The 18106-nt window shown below is 55.4% G+C and overlaps 1 protein-coding gene across 3 annotated transcripts in view; it reads left to right on the top strand.

Moving 5' to 3' along the window:
* LOC105483997 (sequestosome 1) overlaps positions 1-18106 on the top strand; it is a 39949-nt gene that overhangs the window by 14545 nt on the left and 7298 nt on the right. For 2 of the 3 annotated variants that reach the window (XM_011745117.3, XM_011745116.3), the window contains exons 2-5: positions 12339-12434; positions 13557-13786; positions 13881-14022; positions 14823-14903. In XM_011745117.3, the coding sequence (XP_011743419.1) occupies positions 12386-12434; positions 13557-13786; positions 13881-14022; positions 14823-14903 (502 nt within the window). In that variant the 5' untranslated portion in view covers positions 12339-12385. Of the gene's footprint in view, positions 1-10330; positions 10570-12338; positions 12435-13556; positions 13787-13880; positions 14023-14822; positions 14904-18106 lie in introns of those variants that run through there. The other variant, XM_011745113.2, reaches the window with a different exon arrangement.

The raw sequence follows: 18106 nt of genomic DNA, 5'->3' as shown, positions 1-18106 counted from the left end.
CCATTCTCCTGCCTCAGCCTCCCGAGTAGCTGGGACCACAGGCGCCTGTCACCACGCCTGGCTAATTTTTTGTATTTTTAGTAGAGACGGGGTTTCACCATGTTAGCCAGAATGGTCTCGATCTCCTGACCTCGTGATCCGCCTGCCTCGGCCTCCCAAAGTGCTGGGATTACAGGCGTGAGCCACCGCGCCCGGCTGCTCCCCTCTTTCTAGATGGGTAGCCATTCATCTTCAGTCTGTACCCCTTTTGAATGCATCCTGAATCCCTGGGACTCCTTTGAAAAAACGCCATCATTTTTCCTTTCTCCTCCTCTGTCCTCTCTTCACTGATAGGTAATTGTAATCTCTGTACTGTGGGACACTCCCCACAGATGCATCCTCCAAACTGGGAAAAGTTAATTTCCCAAACCTTAAATTGGTTGGCTTAGGATTGGGCTCGGGAAGGGAACCCAGAACCCCAACATGCTGGCAAAAGGGGAAAGTTTTTACCAGCCGGGCTTTGGCCTCCCTCCTCCCATGCAAACTGGTAAAAGGCTGAGGCAAAAGGATCCCTTGAGCCCAGGAGTTCGAGACCAGCCTGAGCAACATAGTGAGACCCTGTCTCTACAAAAAACAGAATAAAACCCCAAAATACAAAAAAAAAATTAGCCAGGCATAGTGGTATATGCCTGTGTAGTCCCAACTACTTGGGCAGCTGAGGTGGGAGGATCGCTTGATCCCAGGAGGTTGAGGCTCCAGTGAGCCAAGATCATGCCATTGCACTCCAGCCTGGGCAGCAGAGTGAGACCCTGTCTCAAAATACACACACACACACACATAAAAGTGCGTTGATTTAAGGAAAAATATTAAAAGTATTAAACCAGTAAAAATGAAGGAAATGGCCTATTGGTGACCAAGTTTGGGAAGCTCTTTTGAGTCCCCTCCCCCTCTACACTCAGTGGCTTCAGGGTAGGAAGATCTGGGATGAGGTGGGGTGACCCTTGATCCTGACCCTGGCTGTAACCTCTCCACCCCACCTTTCTCCCTTTGAAACAGCGACCCGCATTGTCTGGCTCTCTTCCCATTTTCTGCTGCTCTCTGGGCCTGCCTGCAGCCCAGACTCCCTCAGGCACTTCCAGACAGGTGAGTTCTGCCTGTCACCCTGTGCTAGGAGTGTGCCTGAGGACTGCCACTGCCTGCAGCCAGACGGAGCACAAAAGTCCAGTTGCTGTCCAAACCCTAGCCCGGGGGCCTTGCCTTTGTTCTTACCACATGATGTAAGTGCCTATTTGTTTTGGGATTACTTGCCAACCCTCAGCCCACTTTGTCTTCCTGAATATTTTCTGGGACAGCCCTTGGAGGTGTCCACTCCTTCCGTTCTTAGCCTGTGGTCCAGGGACCCAGAATTGGGGAGGTCCAGGAGCTAATACTTGGTATGTCCTTCAGTTATGAATGGAAGTAGCAAAATCCACCAGAATTAACAGTAGCTCTGACTGTCAAGACAGAAATCAGTAGGTGTTGCGGACACCTCAAAATAGCGGTTCCACTCACAGCAGTAACTTCAGATTTCTGGTACTTATTTGTCCTGCCTCTAGATCTCATAATTTAATGAGTTTATTAATAAAGAATCATGGCTGGGTACAGTGGCTCAGGCCTATAATCCCAGCACTCTGGGAGGCCTAGGCAGGAGGATCACTTGAGTCCAGGAGTTCGAGACCAGCCTGGGCAACATGGCAAAACCCTGGCTCTACAAAAACTAGCCTGTAGTCCTGCTACTCTGGAGGCTTGAGGCTGGGAAGCAGAGGTTGCAGTGAGCCATGTTTGTGTCACTGCACTCCAGCCTGGGCGACAGAGTGAGACCCTGTCTCAGAAAAAAAAGCCGGGCGCGGTGGCTCAAGCCTGTAATCCCAGCACTTTGGGAGGCCGAGGCGGGCGGATCACGAGGTCAGGAGATCAAGACCATCCTGGGTAACACGGTGAAACCCCGTCTCTACTAAAAAAATACAAAAAACTAGCCGGGCGAGGTGGCGGGCGCCTGTAGTCCCAGCTACTCGGGAGGCTGAGGCAGGAGAATGGCATAAACCCGGGAGGCGGAGCTTGCAGTGAGCTGAGATCCGGCCACTGCACTCCAGCCTGGGTGGCAGAGCCAGACTCCGTCTCAAAAAAAAAAAGAAAAAAAAAAAAAGGCTGGGCACAGTGGCTCACACCTGTAATCCCAGCACTTTGGGAGGCCAAGGCAGGTGGATCACCAGGTCAGGAGTTCGAGACCAGCCTAGCCAAGATGGTGAAACCCCATCTCTACTAAAAATAGAAAAATTAGCCAGGCATGGTGGTGGGCACCTGCAATCCCAGCTACTTGGGAGACTGAGGGAGGAGAGTCAATTGAATCCAGGAGGCAGAGCTTGCAGTGAGCCGAGATCAGGCCACTGCACTCTAGGCTGGGCGACAGAGCAAGACTCCATCTCAATAATAATAATAATCAGGTGTTTCTATATCACAAATGTGTGTGTGTTTTTATTTTTTCAACCTAAATGTTCTTTAATGGTAGACTGGATAAAGAAAACGTGGTACATATATACCACGGTATACTATGCAGCCATAAAAAAGAATAAGATCATGTCTTTTGCAGGAACATAGATGGAGCTGGGCGCCATTATTATTAGCAAACTAATGCAGGAATAGAAAAGCAAATACTACATGTTCTCACTTATAAGCTGGAGCTGAATGGTGAGAACACATGGACACAAAGGGGAGCAACAGACATTGGGGCCCATTGAAGGTGGAGGACGGAAGCAGGGAGAGGAGCAGGAAAAATAATAATGGGCACCAGGCTTCATACCTGGGTGATAAAATAGTGTGTACAACAAACTCCCACGACACAAGTTTACCAGAATAACAACCTGCTTATGTACCCCAAATTTAAAATATTAAGAAGAATAATTTCTTTTTAAAAAATTGTTAAACTTATCATAAATACTGGAATCTCTAATATTAGACAGTCATTTCAAACAACACTAATTTCAGATGATCCCTTTTATTTAGATGCCATGCATCTCTTTGTTTTGATCTAAAGTCACTGTCTTATATTAGCCTACTTTTTTTTTTTTTCGAGACGGAGTCTTGCTCTTGTTGCCCAGGCTGGAGTGCAGTGGCGCGATCTCAGCTCACTGCAAGCTCCACCTCCTGGGTTCACGCCATTCTCCTGCCTCGACCTCCTGAGTAGCTAGGACTACAGGCGTCCGCCACCACGCCCGGCTAATTTTTTGTATTTTTTGTATTTTTTTTTTTTTGAGACAGAGTCTTGCTCTGCCACCCAGGCTGGAGTGCAGTGGTGTGATCTTGGCTCACTGCAAGCTCCGCCTCCCGTGTTCATGCCATTCTCCTGCCTCAGCCTCCCAAGTAGCTGGGACCACAGGCACCCACCACCACGCCCGGCTAATATTTTTTTGGTATTTTTTAGTAGAGACGGGGTTTCACCATGTTAGCCAGGATGGTCTTGATCTCCTGACCTCATGATCCACCCGTCTCGGCCTCCCAAAGTGCTGGGATTACTGGCGTGAGCCACCGTGCCCAGCCAATTTTTTGTATTTTTAGTAGAGACGGGGTTTCACCATGTTAGCCAGGATGGTCTCGATCTCCTGACCTTGTGATCTGCCCGCCTTGGCCTCCCAAAGTGATCACAGGTGTGAGCTACCGCACCCAGCCAATATCAGCCTACTTTTTAAAAATTCTACTTAAAACATGTTTATAGTTTTAAAATAAATATATTGCCAGCTTGGAGAGACGTGGGGTACTTGTCTACACACATTCATTATCCATTCACTGCAAAGGCTGCTGCAGCCGCCAGCGGAGTTCGTATGCCTCCCCTTGTGGGAGCCACTGATGCTTCATTTTTAACATCTCATCTATGTGTGCCCCATTCCAGGGCTTGGCCTTTGTTAGCATTTGAAGATACTGTTCTTGCCATCAGTCCTTCAGGGTAACTGCTGAAACTGCCTCCTTTCAGTGATTATGGCTTCTTTAGTCAAAGTAATTTTTTTTCTGGGTCCTGAGGATGTGGTTTGTGTATAAGTCTCTCATCTACTGAAACCATATTTTAAGTGAAATATTAGTAGATTTAAGTTCGGTTGTTTTCTCTATAGGATAAACTACAGAATATTCTAGCTCATGTGTTTTGGTTCTTGCTGTACCAATAAGCGACTTGCAGTTCCCACTCTGTGCAGAGAAGCCCATGCCCGTGCAACAATTCACTGGGATCTGTATGGCCAACACCAGGCCACACCATGCTCTGGTTCATAGAGCTTTTGGGTATTTGTGCAACTGTTGTAACAGTTTCTCACCGGTGGTCACAGACGTGCTCTGAAGTCCAGAGCTTGATGGTGTGGGCAGTCCAGGAGATGTCTGGGCACGCAGGGGAAAATGAGGCAAAGAGACTATACCTGCCCCACTGCACCCCCAGCTTCACAGCAGGCAGGCGCCATCGGCCTCACGTGAAGGACATCCCAACCCCCTCTTCCGCCTCTTACTACAATGTAAACTTGCAACTGTTTAAAGGAGGGGTCCCAACTCCCCAGACAGCATGCCTGTACTGGACCCTGGCCTGTTAGTGACCATTTCTGGCTTGCATTGTGACCATGACTGCCATCAGGAACCCTAGAGCAGGCCGGGTATGGCAGCTCACAATCCCAGTACTTTGGGAGGCTGAGGTGGGTGGATAACTTGAGGCCAAGAGTTCAAGACCAGCCTGGCCAAATGGTGAAACCCCATCTCTACTAAAAATATAAAAATTAGCGGGATGTGGTGATGGGCACCTGTAATCCCAGCTACTTGGGAGGCTGAGGCACCATAATTGCTTGAACTCAGGAGGTGGAGGTTGCAGTGAGCAGAGATCAAGCCACTGTACTCCAGCCTGGGCAACAGAGCAAGACTCTGTCTTGAAAAAACAAAAAAGAAAGAAAGGAAAACCTGGTGCAGGTGTGGGGTGTACGGCATGGGTCACTACTCCTGGACACAACTGACCAAAACCACAGTCAACTGGCTTAAGCCATTTGATAATCCAGCATTAGGCCAGCCTGGATCCAGGAGTCAGATACTGAGATCAAGCTTTGATCTGCTCAGGATTCCCCCCTCCCCAAGGCTCCTGCTTGCAGATGGCCCCAGTGTGCATTTCATCCACCAGCATGGGTCACCTGTACGCAAAAGTACGTGGTGGCCTAACACAGGTGGGGACCCTGCTTGAATACCACCCTTTATCCACAGATGACCCCACGCCTTCTGCTCCAGACCATCAGGGTTATAACACATGGGACACATGGGGCACACCCCACAAAGCTACCTGAGCCCACACAGGGCAGGGACAGGCACAGAACACAGTGGGTGCACAGGGACTCCAGGGAGGTTGAAGAGCTGAGTCTGGTCGGGAGGCTGAGGGGGAAGAGCGGGCACTGGGCTGTGGGTATGCAGAGCTGGAGGTGAGGGACTGCAGTAAGTACCCGCCCTGGGGTGCAGGCCCTGCTAGGAAGCATTGGGAGCAAGAAGGGTTAGATCCTCAAAGTTAGATAATTCTTCCAGAAGGTTTTCTTTTCTTTGTTTTGTTTTTTTGAGACACCCAGGCTGGAGTGCAGTGGCACCATTCCAGCTCACTGCAACCTCCGCCTCTGAGGCTCAAGCGATTCTCTTGCCTCAGCCTCCCGACTAGCTGGGACTACAGGCACCTGCCACCACGCCCAGCTAATTTTTTGCATTTTTAGTAGAGACAGGGTTTCACTCTGTTGGCCAGGCTGGTCTCGAACTCCTGACCTCATGATCTGCCCACCTTGGCCTGCCAGTGCTGGGATTACAGGCGTGAGCCACTGCGCCCAGCCTCTTCCAGAAGGTTTTCGAGGGGAGCAAGTGGAGGGGAGGGAGAGGACCATTGCTCCTGCTCTGGGGACAGCCCCTCCACGGGATCCCACACTCCTGGCCAATTCAGGATAGATGGGGTACCCCTGATGTAGCCTGTCACCGCTCTGTCTGGGGCTGGCGCTCCTAGAGAAGGCCATGCTGACCTCTCCCCCACCTCGCTCCAGATTCCTCTTGAGCTTCTTTTCCCACAGTCCCCCCAGGCCTCACTGAGGGCCTCCAGTCTTCGATGGGCTTGGGGCGCCTGGACCCTTCCGGGGTCACTTTGCCGCCTTCCCCCAGCCACCCTCCCTACTCCTTGTCGCCCCCTCCTGTCTTTTCAGGACCTTCCACACTCAGGCTAACCCTATGCTTTGGGGCACCCCAGCAATGCCCCTGGGTCTCCGGCCACCGGGTGACCGAGGAGGGGAGAGGCTGGCGAGGGGGCGGGGCCTTAGGTCCCAGCACAACCCTCCTCTCAGCCCCTCCCGCCGGCCACAGTGCGCGGGACGACGAGGCAGGGACCTCGAGAACACGGGGACTTGCAGGCCGGTGGCCCCGGGCAGGCCACTTCCGACGCGGGTGGGAGGCTTCCTGCCCGGGGCAGGGGAAGCGCCTGCGGGCGTGCTCGGTTGGGCCGGAGCCGCGCCGGGGGCCGGGACACGCCTGGGGGCAGCGCTGGCGTCGCCACTCGGGTGGGGCGGGCCGGGGTCGGGTCCAGTCTCCTCCCCACCGGCGGCCCATTTCCCGTCTTCCAGTGACCCCACGTCCCTTGCGCCGGAGCTGGAACCCCAGCAGGTTCTGCCCCGGGCCGCGCACGCTTTCTGGGGACCAGGGCTGTGTCCCGCTCCGCGTTGTGCGTTCAGACGCGGCCAGGCTTCGTCCTCCATCCCTCCCGGTTTTCCCCACTCCGGCCGGGCTTCCTCCTCCGTCCCTCCCCCTTTTCCCCACTCCGCGGTTGGCGAGGGCCGCCCCCATGTGGCAATGTCCCCCAACATAGGCGACCCCTCGGTGCCCCTGAGGGCCCAGGGACTCGCCCCGTCCCCAGGCAGGCTATATTTGAAATTATTTGGAGAAATTCCGACAGTCAGGGGGATCTCTTTCTGTAGCTCTGGCCTTCCAGTAGGAGAGGGTCCCTGGGGTTCTCACGGCTGACAACTTGGCATCACCGAATTCTCTAACCATGTCAGTCCATGACTTGAACTCCTTTTCTTTCAGAAAGATCTTTGCGAACCCCTTTGGGGGTGCCCCCTCCCATGGCCCCAACACCTCTTGCCTGGGCTTTGGGCTTGTCTGAAAGGGCTAACTGGCGGGTGGCTCAGCTTGCAGTGCCAGCACTTTGGGAGGCCCAGGTGGACGGATCACTTGAGGTCAGGAGTTCAAGACCATCCTGGCCAACACAGTGAAACCTGTCTCTACTAAAAATACAAAAATTAGCAAGGCTTGGTTGCGGGCACCTGTAATCCTAGCTATTTGGGAGGCTGAGGCAGGAGCAGAAGAATTGCTTGAACCTGGGAGGCAAACGTTGCAGTGAGCCAGGATCATGCCACTGCACTTCAGCCTGGGTGACAGAGTGAGACTGTCTCAAAAAAAAAAAAAAAAAAAAGAAAAGAAAAAAAAAGTGATGTCCAGTGCCTGGGGATTTTTCCTAGGGAGTGGTCAAGGAAGGCCCCACTGAGGAGCGGACATTTAGGGTGGGAAGTTGCCTTGCAGGGCAGGAGGGGAAAGGGTTTCGGACCAGAGGGAGAGCCAGGGAAAGTCACCAGGTAGAAGGAGCTGGCATGATTTGGAAGATGGTAGGGAGGGCTGAGTGGAAGCGAGTGGCTGCAGTGCACAAGGCCTGGAGGTCCCCTCACAGACCAGGACCTCCGTAGAGGACTCATCCCCTGGCCCTAGGGCTGGGCCTGGAGGCACTGTGTCCTCTGTGATTGTCAATCTCCCTAAAGATGGCCCAGAGCAGTGCAGCCTGAATCCCTCAGTGGCCCTGTCTCTGGCTGCCCCAGCACCCACGCGGACACTTGACTCCACACCCCAAAGAAAAGAAGGGACCCTGGGAACGCCACTGCCAAGGTATGGGATTATTTGGGAAGGGGGAAGGGGGAACTGAGGAGATGGTTACAACACGTGGGGCAGCAACAGACAGAACCAGACCACCCCTGTGGCCAACCGCCTGGTCTCCTGGGACCACTGGGCGCTTGGCTCAGGCCTCTCCTGCCCTCCCCACTCTTTCACCTCAGGCCGCCTGCAGTCTCTGCCCTGCCCTGACCCCCCAGCGTACAGCCCCAAAAGCAGCTAAACAACTCGCACACTCATGGGCCATCCCCTGGTAAGGCAGCGCAAGTCCTCCCACTTCAGCCCCATTTGAAAGATGAGGAAATGAGAGGCTGGTCCATAGTGGGTCTCCAACTCAGCTGCCGAGCTTTCCCTGGGCATACACGCCGGGCCCTGGAGGGCGGGAAGGGGGCCCTGGAGGGCGGGAAGGGGGCCAATGGACGCGGGGAGCTTGCGGGGTGGGACTGCATCGGGAAAGGGGAAGGAGTCAGACGGGAGAAGGGGGACAGGGTCTGGTTGGCTACGGCCGCTGCACGCTCTTCCTGCTCAGGGGACTCACAGTGACCCCGGAGCCACTGCCCAGCCCAGCCTCCAGGTAAGAGGTCACTGAGATGGGTGGCAGCAGGGGCCGGGGATCCCCCTATTACGACAGCAGTCATGGGACGCTGACTCACTGCCGGCCAGACCACCTGACCTCCGCGGCGGGAGGGAGGGCCCTGCCAGGGGGTTCCCGCCGCGGCTTGTTTACCTCCGGGAGGCCTCGGCCTCGCATGGGGGCAGGGCTGCCGCTGGGGCTGCAAGGCGTGCGGGGAAGGGCCTGAGCCGGGGTCTCCACCCCAGCTTCCCAAGGACACCACTTCTGTGCTTCCTTCTCCCCCACCCCCGAGTCTCTTCACCTGCCCCCAGCCCCCGCGGAAACTTCCCACGATCCCGAACGGGGCCAAATGGCGAGAAGGCAAAGGAGCTCCTTCTTGGGGGAGCTCAAAGCTATGTTCCCAGAGCCAGAGGGCTTTCCTTGTGTTCCTCACCCTGGTCAGACTGAGCCATAGCCAGGGGCTGGGGCAGGAAGGCCGGCCCTCGGCCGGGGCCACGTGGCTCTCAGGCGCCTGGGCTGCTGACTCACGCTTGGCCAGCACCTGTCTTGTAGGCCGCAGCCTCTGCCAGCACGCCCCTCTGTGTCCCCTGCCCCTGTCTGCAAGGCCGGCTCCAGCAGGCCCTGGGGCACTTTCCACTGTCCCCCTCTGGATGCAGGGAGAGGCCTGAGCCCTCCCCACAGAGGGTGCTGCTCTGGGCAGGGTGGAAGACTTGCCCGCGGCGGAGCTCTCCCGGAAGGATCGTTCACACCTGTGGGCCAGCCCCTGCTGTGCACACACCCACACATCACCTGAGCACCTGACCGGCCCCAACCAGCCTCCCTTCCCTCGGTTTGGGTTTCCCCCGCTGGGACGTTTCTCCAACTCCTGCAAGCCCTAGCCTGAAATGGCATGAGTTGGATCCAGCAGGTCCTGACCTCCCACTCACAGGACCTTGCCTGGGAGGCTCCGGAGGGTGACCACCCGTCCTGCCCCTCTCCTTGCCCCAGTTCTGGCGGACAGTTACTTTGGTGGCATAAAGTAGAGTTTCTTCATTCTTAGCTGAGGAGGCTGTTGCCTGACCCCCTTGGCTGCCCACAAGGCCGACGGACCTGAGCCCCCACAGGGCCATGGGCACTGCCCGCTGAATTGAGGCACCCGTAAGGAGTCGCTTGGGCCACAGTGCACATTTGGCGACCACTGACACTCAGGAGACCTTAGGTGGTCCTCAGCACCTCTCAGCTCCACTCCTATTACACTGGGAACTTCTCTGCTGCTCAGGCCAGAGTCGGGGTCCGTCCCTCAACCCAGTTAGGGGCCATCAGCGAGGGTGCCATGCGCTGTAAGAGGGCTGCCCCCGCTGGAGGCTGACCGTGGCAGGGTCGGAACAGCACCCTGAGAGCCAGCTTGTTCTGGCCAGCAGTGCCCACTGGGCGACCTAGCAGCCTCCTGATATGGGGGCTGTGTCAGCTCTCCCTGCACTGGGTACCCCCAACGGAGGATATTGCTGAGTCATGACCAGGCCCAAGCCTGGGAGGGGCGAGGGGCTGGACAGTCCCCTGATCCCAGGTGCAGAGGCTTTAGCCCAGGCCTATGTGAGTGCCAGGGCCGGTTTCTTGGGGTCCTTGGTGCACTGGGGTAGTGAAAAGAGGGGTCAGCAATGAGGGGCCGGGAGACCTGGAGCGAGGGGTAGCGGGGAAGGGGTGAGTAGTGAAGGGGCCTCTGCAGGGCGGCTCTCGCGCCGCGACGGCAGTGGCTGAGGCTGGGAGGGCGCGACAGACTCCGCCCCCTCTCGAGGCGGGGCGGGGCCTCCGCGCTCGCTACAAAAGCCGCGCGTCGGCCGCGACCCGGACGGCCAGTTTTCCGCAGCTCGCCCTCGCTATGGCGTCGCTCACCGTGAAGGCCTACCTGCTGGGCAAGGAGGACGCGGCGCGCGAGATCCGCCGCTTCAGCTTCTGCTTCAGCCCCGAGCCGGAGGCGGAAGCCGAGGACGCGGCAGGTCCGGGGCCCTGCGAGCGGCTGCTGAGCCGGGTGGCCGCCCTGTTCCCCGCGCTGCGGCCCGGCGGCTTCCAGGCGCACTACCGCGGTGAGCGGGCCGGGCAGGGCGGGGGCGGTGACGCAGGCCGGGTTCGGCCTCCTGCCGCGGGTGGCTGCCCTCCCGCTTCTCGGCGACGCCTGGTGGGCCGTGAGGGGTCTGCTCTGGCTGCTCCCTGGATGGCGGTGGCCTGCATGGGTCCCAGTTCGGCCTTGGGTGCCAGCCTGGTGACGGGAGTGGTGACCAAGGCCGGGACCCGCTGTTCAGCGGTGGTCCCTTGGGGCGGTGGAGCCCTGCGGGCGTCAGACCCCCCACCCCCCGCGCCGTTGGGGGTTTTGGCCAGGACGCGCCGGGGCGAACTCTGGCTCTCCGCGGGAAGTGGGTGGTCAGGCGGGCACTCGGGTTACACTGACATCTTGCTGCGCCAGGTGGTGGGTTCAGATAATGGCCCGGAGGAGCCCGGGGAGCGCCGGCGGAGGGGAGGGAGTGACGCGGGTAAACAAGCGCGGGGGTGCGGGGGACTCGCGAGCGCCGCGACAGCGCCTGGGAGGAGGGCACTGATTCCGGGAGGAACGCTCCAGGCCAGGTCGAGCACAGAGGTTATCCCACTGGCAAGTGGAGAGAGGGACAAGACGAGAACGTTCTTCAGAAGTGTTGGTGTGGGCACAGAAGCCCAGGAACTGTTTCCTGCTGCGCTGGTGTGACCAGTGGCTGCTGGGGGTGGGGTTAGGGAGGTGGCCAAGGCCGGCCCCTGGGAGCGGGTAGTGCTAGGACCGCCCTCTGGAGTGCTGCCAGCCTGCCAGGCCCTCTCCTGTTCTTAAAAAAAAAAATTGTGATATTGAGCTGTAACTGACATAAGGGTTCACCCATTTAGTGTACAAGTCAGTGGTTTTCACCATTTTCATAGGTTTGTGGACCATATTCAACCTGAGAGCTTTTCATCACCTTATAAACGCCATACGTACCTTTTATCACCCCCCATCCACATGCCCCCAGCAACCACTCACCTCCTTTCTGTATCTATTCCTCTTGCAATCCTGGGCATTTCATGTAAATAGAATCATACAATGGAGTCTTCTTTCACTTAGTGTAGTGTGTTCAATGTTGTGGCACACATCAGTACTTCGGTTTCTTTGGAGGAATAATATTCTGTTGTATGGATGGGCTGTGTTTTACCTGTTCATTAGTTGACAGACATTTGGGCTGTTTGCATCTTTGGGTGCCACACCTGTTCACACAGTGGATGGTGTGGTTTAGTCTGCACGGTTGTGCTTTAAAGCCCTTTGAGCTCACATGTATCTGTCACAGCTGGAGACTACATACAAATACATGATTTTTAGCTTTGTTAGGGAAGGAAGTAGACAGATGCCCTCGTCTCCTTTACTCCCAAGCCACTAGAAGTCTAAGGCCTTTGTGGGGCTGGGCCCCTCAGAAGCAGGTCACAGGCAGGGATCTCCCACAGTTGAAGATGGACATGGGCCTGGTCGGATGTGGAAGGAGGTGGCACGTTTCTGAAGAGGAAGCTGGCCCGAGTCTAAATAAGTGCAGCAGCCAAAGCTGCTGTTGCCCCTGTGGTCCAGGGCCCTCCACCCGCTGCGTGTGGCTGTGGTCCAGGGCCAGGTTGGAGCACTCACCTTCCAGGAGGTGCCAGAGCAAGGGGGCAGTCTTGCCTCTCACTCCTGCCCTCCGTTGCTCAAGTGGGTGTGCTCCAGTTTATAGCCCTGTGAGTGTCCCTTTCATACTGGTCTCAGCCCATTCCAGCAGCTTATGTCCAGCTGAGAACCTCTGGGTGCTCATGTGCTGTCTTTTAAACAATCTAGATGAGGACGGGGACTTGGTTGCCTTTTCCAGTGACGAGGAATTGACAATGGCCATGTCCTACGTGAAGGATGACATCTTCCGAATCTACATTAAAGGTAAGGGGCTGCCTGAAGCCAGCTCAGCGTGTACTCAGTTCCCTGCGGAGTGAAAAACAGGGCTTGATGTTCCACCAATGAAGGGGTCAGTAATTTGAGGGCTGTTTAAGACAGGGACGTAGGCCAGGTGTGGTGGCTCACGCCTGTAATCCCAGCACTTTGGGAGGCCGAGGCGGGCAGATCACCTGAGGTCAGGAGTTTAAGACCAGCCTGGCCAACATGGTGAAACCTTGTCTTTACTAAAAATACAAAAATTAGCTGGCTGTGGTGGCGTGTGCTTCTAGTCCCAGCTACTCAAGAGGCTGAGACCAGGCCGGGCGCGGTGGCTCAAGCCTGTAATCCCAGCACTTTGGGAGGCCGAGACGGGTGGATCACGAGGTCAGGAGATCGAGACCATCCTGGATAACACGGTGAAACCCCGTCTCTACTAAGAAATACAAAAAAAACTAGCCGGGCGAGGTGGCGGGCGCCTGTAGTCCCAGCTGCTCGGGAGGCTGAGGCCGGAGAATGGCGTGAACCAGGGAGGCGGAGCTTGCAGTGAGCTGAGATCCGGCCACTGCACTCCAGCCTGGGCTACAGAGCGAGACTCCGTCTCAAAAAAAAAAAAAAAAAAAAAAAGAGGCTGAGACCAGAATCGCTTAAACCTGGAGAGCAGAGGTTGCCGCGAGCCAAAATCACTCTGCACTCCACGACTGCAGATCACGACTGCACTCCAGCCTAGGTGACAGCGTGAGACTCTGTGTCAAAAAAAAAAAAGACATACTAAGTGCTGTGCCTGACCTGACCTGACCTGAGAAAGAGGAGTCCGTGTTCACCCTAGGTATGGGGTCTGCTGCCGCGGTGCTTGGGTGAAGAGCAAGGCCCAAGTCATGCAGCCCGGGCTCCTTGCTGCTGCTCTGCTGCCTGGGCCACGGTTCCCAGGTAACAGACACAGGGACTGGGAACCTCCTAGCAGGTTCTTGGTTGCTCTGCGGCCCTCACCTAAGCAGCTGAATTCTGTGTGGACTCCATGCTGGGGAGCAGTTCCAGGGGCCTTGCTGGCAGTGACAGCCCCACAGTGATGATAGAGGGGGAGCACTTTAGGGGGCCGCACCCTAGCAGCTCTCTCTGCCCTTCCTGCAGAGAAAAAAGAGTGCCGGCGGGACCACCGCCCACCGTGTGCTCAGGAGGCGCCCCGCAACATGGTGCACCCCAATGTGATCTGTGATGGCTGCAACGGGCCCGTGGTAGGAACCCGCTACAAGTGCAGCGTCTGTCCAGACTACGACTTGTGTAGCGTCTGTGAGGGAAAGGGCTTGCACCAGGGACACACCAAGCTCGCGTTCCCCAGCCCCTTCGGGCACCTGTCTGAGGTGAGCAGGCCCTCTGGGCAGGCCTGGGGTGGGCTCAGGGTGGCAGGAACCTTGACCCGCTCACTGCCTGCCCCTCTGCTAATTCCTCCCCCAGGGCTTCTCGCACAGCCGCTGGCTCCGGAAGCTGAAACACGGGCACTTCGGGTGGCCAGGATGGGAAATGGGCCCACCAGGAAACTGGAGCCCACGTCCACCTCGTGCAGGGGATGCCCGCCCTGGTCCCACGGCGGAATCAGGTGAGGCTTGCATTGGAACCGGCTTCTGAATGGTGACAGTAGTCAGGCAGCCTGTGCGCAGAGCCCTTGTGCAAAGCTTGTGTGCAAGGCAAGAATTCAGGATACCTCCCCACCTTCCTGGTGTCCTACAATCGCACAAGAACCTGCAAAGTGGGGAGTATTCTCTGCATTTCCCAAACAGGGAAACTGAGGTGTGAGTGCCTGAAGCCACAAATTCACCTGCATAGCCCTTCCCCCTCAGGAGGCTGCCCTGTCCAGGTGCCGTGAGGTGCAGGCAGGGAGGCCCTTGCAGCCCAGAGTTTCTGATGCACTTTGTTCTCTTTTGTGATGGTTGTCGAAGATCAGAGCCCAAGTTTCTCAAGTCCTTTTAAACATAGTTGTAAGTTAAAGACTTACCCTTAGCTTTGTAGTCTAGATTTTTGGATTCTGATTTTATTAATGTTACTGTGTCCTGTGAATCACCCCACCCTCTGGGACAAAGATGGGGATGTTTGCTTGACTTTGAGTAAATATTTACTCAAGGATGTGATCAATATTCACAGTGTACCGAGCCTGAGCCTGTGTGGGGTTGCTGAGCACCAGGGTCGCAGATGAGGGGGAACGGCGTGCGAGAGAGGAGAGGCTCTCGGTGCAGGGCCAGGGGGTGCAGAGTGGGAGGGAGGAGAAGGGGGATGCTGAGTGGGCCCCTGGACAAGGCGTCTGGGTTAAAGGTCACCCAGGAACACAGGGACCTTGGCAAGAAGGTGACAGGTATCCAAGGCATTAAAGATATCTTTATCTTATCTTTGTAAAAATCAAAGCTGCTGGTCCATCGGAGGATCCCAGTGTGAATTTCCTGAAGAACGTGGGGGAGAGCGTAGCAGCCGCCCTTAGCCCTCTGGGTGAGTGCGCCTCCTTGCCCAGCGCTTCCCTAACTCAGCCTGCACTTTGTCACTTTCACCGGGAATACCGCAGAGAAATGGGTAATTGACATGCCCTTGACACTGGTGAGGGTTTGTTGCCTCAAGTCAACCTTTACTAAATCCTGGACCACAGGCAACTCACTCACGGTTGAATTCCCTGACAGAATTCTCAAGCTTTCTACATGGAGTGAAGTAGAATCAGCATTTGGTTGGGACAGTCCCAGTGAGGCAGGGTCACCAGGGTCTGGCTGTAGGGCTTGCCTGTCACCTCTGACTGGCCTCCTTTGGGTGAACAATAGTCTGCATTTTCCCCTAAGCCAGGCCTTGGGATTTGGACTTTTGAGGACCTGGGTAGTAGTAGAGATGCTATTTATCTTTTCCTCCTTTTAGTTTACAACCCCCAAACCTTTCCAGTGCTTCTGGGCGCTGGGCCTGCATCAGAGCGGGGAGAAGGTGGAGGCAGGTACTCTGGGTGACAGCCAGTTCTGGTGCCTCAGGTTGCACAGTGGGTCTGCTGGGGTGGGCAAACCCCAATGTGTACCCCCAGAGTGGTGCCACCTGACCCCAGGCATGAGCTCAGGCTCTGAGACCCCTCCCCGCTGGGCTTTAGAAAGTGCTTGTATCTGGCTAAGGGTCTGGGGTGGGTGCTGCAGGGTTAGGCACGCGGCAGTAAGAATCAGTGAATGAAGCCAACTTCTAGTTCAAGATGACGGTGGATCCGTGATGGCAGATGGATCGCTGGGACACTTGCATCTCTCTAGAAGAGTGAGCTTGTTTTTGCGACTGCAGTGGCAGGCTGTGTCAGCCTGTCCAAAGGTTGTGTTCAGTGTCTGAGAGAATGCTGCCAGGAGGGGCATCCGAACCCTGCCTGCTGCCTCCTGTGGCTACAGGGCATGACTGCCATCTGCTCCAACTCTGCTCATTCCAGGTTTTTTTTTTTTTGTTTTGTTTTTTGAGATGGAGTCTTGCTCTGTCGCCGAGGCTGGAGTGCAGTGGCGCCATCTCTGCTCACTGCAACCTCCACCTCCTGGGTTCAAGCGATTCCCCTGCTTCAGCCTCCTGGGTAACTGGGATTACAGGTACCCACCACCACGCCCAGCTAATTTTTGTATTTTTTTTGGTAGAGACGGGGTTTCGCCACATTGGCCAGGCTGGTCTTGACTCCTGACCTCATGATCCACCCGCCTTGGGCTCCCAAAGTGCTGGGATTACAGGCGTGAGCCACTGCGCCCGGCCTTGCTCATTCCACTTTGAGGCAGCAGTGACATCTTGGCATTGCTGCTGTACTAAACAGCCCAAACACATATGGCTTCTGTACTAGAGTTTAGAGGCGAAGTCAGAGAATAGGAAAGAAGAATCGCTATTCTGGTTTTTTTGTTTGTTTGTTTTTTGAGATGGAGTTTTGCCCTTGTAGCCCAGGCTGGAGTGCAATGATGTGATCTCGGCTCGCTGCAACCTCCGCCTCCTGGGTTCAAGCGATTCTCCTGCCTCAGCCTCCAGAGTAGCTGGGATTACAGATGCCCGCCACCACGCCAGGCTAATTTTTGTATTTTTAGTAGAGACGGGGTGTCACTATGTTGGCCAGGCTGGTCTCGAACTCCTGACCTCGTGATCCACCCGCCTCGGCCTCCCAAAGTGCTGGGATTACCGGTGTGAGCCACCGTGCCCGGCCTAGAATCAGTATTCTTAATGCCTTCGAAGGAGGGTAGAACAGTGGAGCACTGAGATCATGACTGAGAGATAGGCTGTGCCTCAATCCTGCAGCTCACTCTGGGCGTAGTAAAGGTCTGAAAACTTGCAGGTGGATTTGGAGGTACGAACAAGAGTCCTTCACTCAAAGAACAAAGGAGACATCCTGGGAAGTCACAGAAGCAAGTGTAGGTTCAGGTGGAGACTTTAAGAGAGTGCAGATCCCCAGACCTTGCCTGTTTTGATTGTGGTAAGTGGGTGTTGGTGGGGCCTGGGATCTGTCTGGGAGGCTGCCCAGGTGCTTGGGGTCACACTGTCTCAAGACCCGCCTGTGCTGGTGCAGCATCTCGGCGTCAGAACTGAACTGGACGCCCCACTTGGCACAGACAGGAATCATCTTGCAAGTGCTCAGATGTCTTTGAGCACTAAAAGCTAAAGGCTTAAAGTGGGTAGGATTGCTTTCTCCTAACCAGGGAGGAGCCTGCGGCTCTACAAACAAGGAAGATTTTAGTAAAAAAGACTGAGAGGTTTCAGCTGAGGAGAGCCAGTCACAGAGTGGCTTAGACTGTTACAGAAGTTAGGGCTAGTTTCTTTCCTTTCTTTATGAAGAACTATAAGCCGCATGACTCAGGTTAACTGCCTAGAAGGGACTGTTCCCAGAGCAGGGCCCAAAGGGGAACGAGTCATCAGCCGCCTCCCAGTGGCAGTGTGTGGGGTAAGCGGCGGCTTTCATGTGAAGTGCCAAGGCCTTTTGGTGGGGCGGTGAGAACCCGCTGAGGGAGCCACCACTGGGACCCAGGCTACTCCTGGCTGGGAGGCTGCAGGCCCCGAGATGCATTGACATGAAGCCACAGGGCCCCTCCTGGCCACGATATCTTTGATAAACACACCCACACGCAGAGGCTGTATGGGGCAGCAGGGCACGAAGCATCGTCCACTTTTTTTTTTTTTTTTAAAGTGAAAGCAAGTTTCTTAAGAAAGTAAAGGAATACAAGAATGGCTACTCCATAGGCAGTCTTCTTATAAGCCCTGAAATTTCAGGCTTTCATCATCAAGTTGGAGAAATCCTAATTCTGTAATTTCTCTGATCTGTTTACAGACAAGTCTCATTACTCACCCATTTAAAAAGCATGTGGGTGTTGATTGTACTGTTCTTTCAACTTTTCTGTTTGTTTCAACCTTTCTTCTTTTTCTTTTTTTTTTTTTGAGACAGACTTTTGCTCTTGTTGCCTAGGCTGGAGTGCAATGGTGCAATCTTGGCTCATTGCAACCTCCGCCTCCTGAGTAGCTGGGATTACGGGCATGCGCCACCACACTCAGCTAATTTTGTATTTCTACTAGAGACAGGGTTTCTCCACGTTGGTCAGGCTGGTCTCGAACTCCTGACCTCAGGTGATCCGCCCGCCTTGGCCTCCCAAAGTGCTGGAATTACAGGCATGAGCCACTGTGCCCGGCAGCTTCAACCTTTTCATAATCACACGTTGGGAAGAATA

The sequence above is a fragment of the Macaca nemestrina genome, chromosome 6, assembly GCF_043159975.1.
Source record: "Macaca nemestrina isolate mMacNem1 chromosome 6, mMacNem.hap1, whole genome shotgun sequence".
Classification (NCBI taxonomy): domain Eukaryota; kingdom Metazoa; phylum Chordata; class Mammalia; order Primates; family Cercopithecidae; genus Macaca; species Macaca nemestrina.
The sequence above is the reverse complement of the archived record's forward strand: the minus strand, read 5'-3'. Positions and strand labels throughout refer to the sequence as shown.